Source organism: Larimichthys crocea, chromosome I (genome assembly GCF_000972845.2).
Source record: "Larimichthys crocea isolate SSNF chromosome I, L_crocea_2.0, whole genome shotgun sequence".
Classification (NCBI taxonomy): Eukaryota; Metazoa; Chordata; class Actinopteri; family Sciaenidae; genus Larimichthys; species Larimichthys crocea.
Window position 1 is genome coordinate 30,337,193 of NC_040011.1, and position 8,865 is coordinate 30,346,057.

The 8,865-nt window shown below is 39.7% G+C and overlaps 1 protein-coding gene across 2 annotated transcripts; it reads right to left on the reverse strand.

Annotated features, from left to right (window-relative positions):
- Nucleotides 1-573: 573 nt before the first annotated feature.
- Nucleotides 574-8,450, reverse strand: magt1 (magnesium transporter 1). 2 transcript variants are annotated; one of them, XM_027284822.1, is made up of 10 exons: nt 8,428-8,450; nt 6,131-6,300; nt 5,931-6,048; nt 4,936-5,076; nt 4,629-4,769; nt 3,130-3,219; nt 2,986-3,049; nt 1,719-1,793; nt 959-1,049; nt 574-854 (listed from the first exon to the last, which is right to left on the reverse strand). In XM_027284822.1, exons 2-10 carry the CDS (start codon nt 6,271-6,273, stop codon nt 839-841), a joined length of 879 nt encoding a protein of 292 aa, XP_027140623.1. In that variant the 5' UTR covers nt 6,274-6,300; nt 8,428-8,450; the 3' UTR covers nt 574-838. The 2 variants fall into 2 exon arrangements, with proteins under 2 accessions (XP_027140623.1, XP_019109888.1); XM_019254343.2 differs by lacking the exon at nt 8,428-8,450 and adding an exon at nt 8,197-8,368.
- Nucleotides 8,451-8,865: the final 415 nt, after the last annotated feature.

The following is an 8,865-nucleotide window of genomic DNA, read 5'->3' on the forward strand; positions in this document are numbered from 1 at the left end:
TTGATGGAATTCACAGCCCTCTTAAAAGAAAAAAGATTCTATGTCAACAATTTTAGGCAAAAATGCAGGACTTCTGTATTTCAATTACATAGAAAATTTCCATCCATTTGAATAGTTTTAATATAAATAAAACAAAAAAAATAAAATAAGTAATAAGATTTATGTAATAGTACTAATAATCTCAATATGCCTCCACTACACAGTAGTGTAGTGGTAGCTAGGTTTATGCATTCATTATTAATAAAGACAATTTGTTTGCTTAAACCCAACAGTGAATATGAATGCAGTCATTTTGGTAGTACTATTACATAAATCTTATTACTTGCTTCATTAAGTTTGTTAGTTAATTTACATTAAAACTATGTAAAGTGATATGTTACTTATGATCTAACAATTTGATAAAGTCACTTTGACATAGAAATATGGAATAATAATTATCAGGTTGAAAAATATCTAAGTTACCCTTTAAATAGTGTTAATTTCCAGATACCCTGCATGCCTGAAATAACAACTACTTAACAATATGAAATAAAAACGTTCAACCACACACAAAACAAACAACTTAACAACCAGTTAGAGTCCATGGCCTCTTTATGGTCCCAACAGTTCAAAATTCTGATTGTAGAAAACATCTTTTGGCACAACAGATCTTTGTAAAGGCACAGTGTGTATGTATCTGTATTGAAACACATAATTTTGGCTCAAGAGATCAGTAGACAAACCATGGCTTAGCAAACAGAAATGTGGCATCCTTGCTATAGACAGCACCCTGTTTGTTGTCAGCACTTCTTGTCCTGCAGTCCGTACTTGCTGTGAAACTGGAAGATGCTGGTCAGCTTCAACTCATGAGGAAGCTGTAATGGAGACAAGAAAACTTATTGGAAATAAGACATTATCTCAGCCAATCACAGAAAGCAAATCAAGATAAACAGATATAAATGAGTCTGCCTGTTCCTACCTGTATGGATATCCATGGTACTTTGCTCTGAAAATAGAGAGCAACCAGCTGAAGAACAGCATCACCAAACCAATACCTGCTACACACATAACTGACACAGACACACACAATCAGTTTCACTCACAGTTTGTATACATTTTTATATTTTATGTATATTACTGTTCGCACCAGGGATATAAGGGAACACCATTTCAATTCTCTGTATGTCCTGTACATATGGCAGCATTTACAATACAGTTGACTTGACTTTGGAGAAGCAGACAGGGAATTCGAACACAGAAGTGGAGCAAAGCGCTGCTGTGACCAGGGTCAGCACCGACTGAAAAACACCATATCCACTAAAGCATACACTACAGTGAGATTATTCTCATAGCTTTACCTTGCCGTCAGATCTGTGGGAAAATACACCCTATGTGGCACAGTTTGTTAGTTATAAGAAAACATAATTCTACAGCTGAGACAATGTAGCACCAAGGAAAGTGCTGTGTCACGGCAAGGCAGGGCTAACTATAGCAGACATTTAAATGAATATTGATTTCTTATGTGGCCAAGATGTTTTTCTGCTGACCCTGTCCACAGCAGTGCTTTGCTTCTGCCTTGGAGCTCCATGGCCAGGCTGGAATCGAACCATGGTTGTAGTTGTAAGGACCCAGTCTTGCTACATTCTACCAGATGAGCTACTGGGGCACTCCGTCAAAAAGGATCTAAAGTGTATACAAAAATCTGAGGAAAACATGAATCTGTGCGTGTGCGAGCATACTCTTCCTCTTGCCGATGTCCATGTCAGAGGTTGCAGCCTCACACAGCAGCACAATTCCCATGGTAACAGCAGCATCTGACAGTTAGGGTCAAGACTTAGACAATGAATGCATGTGACGCATGACTACCCAAAACAACCGCTAGAATTTAACGAACAGGCCTCCAAGCAGGAATCAAAACAGCAGATTTATTTTTGTAGTGTGCCAGTTAAATCTTTGCTCTGTTGCATTTGTGTAAGTATTCTGAAACAATCTGAAACATCAAAATTAAAACAACGCCCTGCAAACCTGTTTCTACACTGGTTTAGTGTCCTACAAGACTCACAGACCAATGCCATGTGCTGGAAATGATCCAAGTGACTCAGCAAATCTGTGTATATCAATAAACACTGCAACTTGAGTTTGTGAGTGAGATACATACAAGGGAAATGAGATGAGACACACCTGTTGAAAAAGTAAGTGAGTCAGAAAAGTAATTTCACCTTGCATCCTCTAAAAATACACAAGTATACAGTGAAAACAAACAGCGCTAGAAGAAGAACGGATTCACTAGTTTGGCGCTGCAGGTTTTTCCATTCATTTCAGTGGGGGTCCTCTGTTTTGGCGTTAGCAGTCTGCACTGCAGGTGTGTCTGCCAAAGAATGCAGTGACCTGCTGCAGAAAAGTTGAGTCGTCTTTTGAAAAAAGGCAGCTCGACATCATGCTGTGGCTGCCAGTCACTACACTACTATGACACTCACTAAAACTGACTGGATTCATGGAGTAAACTCTGATAGTCTACCTGTTTGTGTGTGTTCTGGCGTTGTTTTATTCCATGTACCTCGCTTCTAAATCTGACTCGCAATTTACACTGTAAAATATTGACATGAAGTTTAATTTGTTTTGTGTCCAATAGTTTGAGATCGATAGATCAATAGATAGAGCTAATCAGAAGATCGATGGTTTGATCCCACGGCTCCCCAGTAAAAGTAAAGTACTTCTACTTCAGTGAAAGAACCTAAAACTTAAAAGTTTGGACACACCATCTCATTCAGTGTTTTTCCTAAATTATTTTCTAATAAGATTCTTGCTTTGATGACAGCTTTGCACACATTGACATTGACATTTTATATTAAGAAAATTTACAACAGGACAACAGCGACACTACAGCTCTGATGCACCAAAGATTAATTTTAGTAGTATTAGTAGTAAGATAATTTTTGGTTTAGTCCCAAGTATCCAGTATGTAATACAGGTAAAAATGTGAGTATGCATACAGCTGAAGGATACTGAAGAGTAGGACGATGTGTGTCTCAGCCACAAACTGGGCTTGACTGCTGCCGTGGATATAACTCTGAAAACACACAGACCATTTAACACTGATAGTTACTTCACATATTATATTGTGAAACAGGATGTGAATTTCTGGCTTACAACTTGGCCAGTGCTAGGATTCTTGTGTGCATATGGTGGTCCTCTGATGTGGTTCCACATCTGTCCTGAAGTCATGATCAGGACAAAGCACTGAAAGATAGAAAAAGCATACCGCAGCACAAAGAAGACAGATCAGGAGATATAAATAATAAAACCACGGAGATTGTGGAGTGCATCAAATACCTTGGACTTACCCTGGACAATAAACTGAACTTTGATCTACCCACCACTGACATCCAAAAATGCTGCCAACAAAGTGTGCTGAGAGCTATATGGATGGGATAAGGGTTTATTTTTGTGGTTATGTTGTGGTGTTTAATGTATCTGTATTTATGTATTCATGTGAAGCTTTTTAACAAATCTCCTTGTAAAGAGAATAAAGTATCTACCTACATCATATCATGGTAAATGAACTTGACTTATATGGCAATTTGGGGTTCAGCATCTTGCTCAAGCCACGTTATTATATTCATTCTAGTTCTCCTTGTATTTCAACACTTTTCTCAAACCACTTCATAACAGGTGCACATCAACACCTGCTGGAACACTAAATTAACAGTGAATGTCACCAAGCAGCTGGCTATTCATTTCCTTTGTCTTTGAAACATCATTGAACTTCACCTCGTTGTTCTGTTTGACATTCCTTGAATGTGATTGCTGGGACAATGTTTGAATTGCTCATTCTTGTAAATAAATTAAACATTCAACCAAATCATTATGAGTAATATTTTAGCCATAATCGTGGTAATATCAAAGAACTAGCACAATCATGGCATTGATCCCGAGTGTGAGCCTAAGAAGACAGAAGAGCTGAGTGGTAGAGTCAGTATAGTCCAGCAAACAAGCTTGAACAGGTCTGACTTTGTGCACACAGACTGAACTAGCATTTGTCAGTATGAGCCGTTCTGATAAATTAGATCAAGACAAGCAGTTCTCAGCGATGTCATCCATTTAGTGGCTGATAGCTACAATCCTCTCAGCCTGTCTGCAGCACATGTCTTTTCAGTATAACTTATACTTTCTGCTTCCTGTTTCAAATGAATCCCTCCCATTCATGGCTCTCCTTTTAGGAGCAGCTGAGACATGTGCAACACCTAGTGGCAGAATTTGATATTACTGGTCCAGTCATATTGTTGGCTTCATATGGTTGAATATATTGAATATCAGCCAAGGCCTATTGACTGCATTAATCTTATCTTGATGGCAAGGTGAATGCTGCTACGAACTACTAACTGTTTAAGCTCAATAATGGACAGATATAAATAAAAAAGCATAATGTTAGTGGCTGTCTGTGACCCGACTTAGAATTTGAAACTTTACCATATTTTATGCTGGTAAGTGATAATTTGTTGTTTCACCTGCTGAACTTGGCTTAAGTACATTGTTTAGGCAGGTGTACTCCCCCAGGATGGAGTGATGTTTGACTTATGGTGTAATACTGAATGATAGTCAACAGGAGACAAAATTAAGGCTCATTTGAAGCCGAAAATAAACTGTACCAGTGCAGAGAAGGCCCACACATTCTTGTTAAAGAGAAACTCCAAATTGTGTCTCCGTAGATATGCCAGGCCTCCAATCACAGCCAGGAGGAAGCCCAGCAGGAGAGGTCCAGCATAGTTAGGAGGACGAATTACACGGATCTGAAAAACAGACAATCATCACAATAGTTATCAGAGGCTCCCATCATCATGTGTGATTATTAAAGTTCAGTGTCAAGACTTATTAGTTTATACCATCAAAGCACACACAATGATGGCTTCATTTTAGGGGTCCTGATCTCTCTTTAATGGCATGTTCTGCAATTACCTGCACATCAGTCCTGTCTGCCACCCATCTTGCCAGCTGCTCAGCTGCAAAGCCTCTGACCTGCAGCTCATAGGTATCAGATCTGCGAGGTTTCCCTTTAGATGGGAAGTGAAGGAAGGTCGGAGCAGAATTCATATTTAGCTGCAACACAAATACAGGAAAACTTTCAGTATATGTTGCAGTGGAGTTCAATAGTACCGGGCTGAGTTCTTTTATCTAATCAAGCTTTCAAGTAACTTCAATGAAAAGAATTCAAAGTTGTTTAATCACACTGTGAGTCTTCTAAAGCAGAGTGTGATACATCTTTCAGTTGTCTTGACTTTGGTCAGCATCAGCTGACCGCTGCCTCGTCATTTGTGAGTGTTCTGACCATTTTATGAGCCTATATTTAATTTCAGTCTGTTTACATTCCACATATTACATATGCATTAAAATTAATAAAGTTGAATTATGAGCTGAATAGCTCTGCATCAAGAATGTGTCACCTGAATCACAGCTTTCCTTTTATAACTGATTTGTTAATCTAAGCACAGACAGAAGTTTTCAACCATCAGCAGCACTGTATACACAGCACTTTACAACCTCCAGATTGAATTACAGAGAATTAAAAGATGAATTCATTAAAAGAGAAAGTAATGAACAGAGTGAGAATTAGGAACCAACTTCTTGTGGACTATTTTCAATGAAATGAGGTTTCAGTGTTTGTACATCATCACATTTTGTCTCTTCATTTATTATTCCTCTGAACTTGCTTTATACAAACAAGCATTTTAGCAAGTTGTTTGCTTGTCACCTTGTGGACAGACTTTTTACAAAGCAACATCACGATAATATTTCAGGATCCTTTTGATCTGTTGATTGCAACTGAATCACCGTAGTTTAGTTTTGACTCATACCGCTATAGTAACCCAGATCAAGGGCAAGTAAACACATGTGATACTACGAAAAACACAAAACACATAAATGTAGTCTTGGGGAACAGGAAGTTGTCTCACCATCTGAAAGACGTCTGATCCTTCATCAAAGTCGACAGATGCAAAGAAGACTTTGTTAGTAAAGGCAGAGGAATAACGCCAAGAGTTAGCCAGCACCTGGAACTCCTCGTCTGCTTGCCTGAAATGAAAGATGCAAAAGATGCATTTAAATGTATAAATATGAATTAAAATAACCTACTCCATTTGCTCCTGCTTCTTACCTACAGACCCCACACTGTCTCTGTGGTTGCAGAGCTGTGAACATGATAACCACAGAGTAGTTTCTGGGAGGAGCCTTGACAAAACGACGAAACTTATCCCCATTCATCCTGATGACTGAACGCTTGGAGGCCCACTCCATCATCTGAGTCACCTTCTCTGACAGTAGAGTCTACACAGGACAAAGACATCAAAACAGCTGCTAGTGAAAACAGGAGAACAGCGGAGGCATTTACCCATGTTAATTCACTGGCAATTTAATGAAAGTTTTAATTTCGATGAGTCAATTAGTGTAAAAATAATTATAAAACACACACAAAAAACAAACAAACACTTTGACAAGCGTTTGATGCAGGGGCAGTTGTCGCCATTTTATTGTAAAGGTTTAAATGATTGAGATATAACGCAGTGTTAAACCTACTATACACCATGACAACATCAACATCGATTCCTTGTGTCTCACCCCAACCAGGGTGACCAGCGAGAAATTTAGAGGTTGTGATTAATGACTAACTAAGCTCCTCTAATTATGCCGCCTCAGTTGCCCAGTCGTGTCGCTTTGCACTTCACAATACAAGAAAAATCAGGCTTTACTTGGCTCAAAGTGCTACCCAACTGCTGATAGAGCCTGTGGTCATCTCAAGACTAGATTACTGCAACGCCCTCCTGAGCCTCTCCAGATGATCAACCCAAAACATTTTGTTACCCCGTTGCTTATCAAGCTCCACTGGCTACCTGTAGCAGCCCACATTAAATTACGCTGACGATAAAGTGCACCCACCTACATGGATACCCCTTATACAGGCATATGTTACCTCATGACTGTTGCACCCCTCCAATGAACAACGCCTGGCTCTGCCAACTGTTCACTCAAGGCAATCCGGACTTTTCTCATCTGTTGTTCCCTGTTGGTGGACTATAATACCAGTTCCTACCAGATCAGGGGTGTCTCTCTCTACCTTTAAAAAACTCCTGTAGACCTCCAGCTCTTCAGAGAGGACCTCCTCTCCAACACTACCAACAACTGGACATGATAAATCTATCCCTTTAAGAACTGTCACAGCACTTACTGCTGCACTAACATGTCCTAGTCACACTGTACCATGATTGTTTCCCGTTTTGTAAGTCGCTTTGGATAAAAGTGTCTGCTAAATGACTACATGTAAATGTAAATGTACTACTCTAACTTCTAAAGTGAAGGTAGTAATGTCTGAGTAGTTGACTAATTGTACAGGGCCAATAACATGCATCATTTTGAAAACACAATGCAAACTACAGACTTTTCTAAGAACCTTTCTCAAGAACAAACTATTACTGAATGTGGCCCGATGTATAGGTAAGGGCGGATGTCATAGTGAGATGCCAGGCCCACCAGAACAGCTTCAGTCTACCATAGGTCTCTGCTGGAGGGAGCCCTATAGAGGCTCACACAGAGTTAACTCACAACATCCGATTTCTTTAAAAGCTCAAAGGTTGTAATGAAACACTTCCTACCATGTTATATTGTTTGATTCAAATATTCCTGATGGTATTATGTATGGCTCGTAGATAATCATATCTGGCAACCTGTTGTTTAAAACGGTCAGCCTACTCAGACATTGTCTTTACAATAAAACATCATAAATAGGAAGCAATGAGAGATACGTACAGCTATGATAAACTGAATAAAGCCATTTCTAATGAACTGACTTAAATAGGACATTTACTGTTTTGCTTAGTTCAGTTAGCTCATGTTAATTGACGCTGACTGTCTTCAAAACAAGTTAGTAAAGTAGTAAAGCAAGTGAATCAACTGTGAACTTCAGCCAGCACAGCGTTAACACACGTCCTCAGTGTTCGAGTGAAGGTGAACTTCACGTCATGTTCACTTGTTTTAAACTAGTTAGCGTGTGTGTGTGTGTGTGTGTGTGTGTGTGTGTGTGTGTGTGTGTGTGTGTGTGTGTGTGCGCGTTAGCTATCCTGGCTGCTGTTAGCTTAGCTTCTCACACTGCACGGTGAAGTTTGAAAAGCTCGCTGACGTCATGCTAACTTTTCCCTCGCGCTGTCATCGCTGTCAATCACACTTTACCTCTTTCTTCTTCTGCGCGCGAGCGGGCTCATTGTAGAAAAGCACGAGGACAAAGAGCCAGACACAAAGTTTTTCAAACATTCTGTAACACTGCTCACACACTGCTCACACACTGCTCTCACACACACACACACACACACACACACACACACACACACACACACACACACACACACACACACACACACACACACACACACGACGATCTTCTGTCAGTTTCCTATTGGTCACCTCTCAGCAAATCACAGTGAGCTGTCGCTTCTTCTTCTTCTTCTTCTTCTTCTTTTTCTTCTTCTTCTGCTTAGCTGTTTAACGGCAGTCCGCATCCTTATTGTTGCCTATACCGCCCTCTTCTGGACTTTATTCTTTACTTCTTCTTTGTTGTATTCTTATTAACCCAGTTAAAACTAGATATCTCATAATGATTTATATAATAATAATAAGAATCACTTTTCGAAGGTATGTCGCACAGTTGGGAGTGACAACTATAAGGCCAAGACTGTACATAACATTGAGAGTGAAGTGGATTCCGTGATATTGGCATGTAGACAGTAATGGGGAAAAAGCAGTGAGCCTCACAAAGGACAGTAGGTTGAAACAGCCAGCATCAGAGGTGTACCTATAAACTTCAAACTTGATACAGGTGCTGATGCTAGTGTACTGCCCATG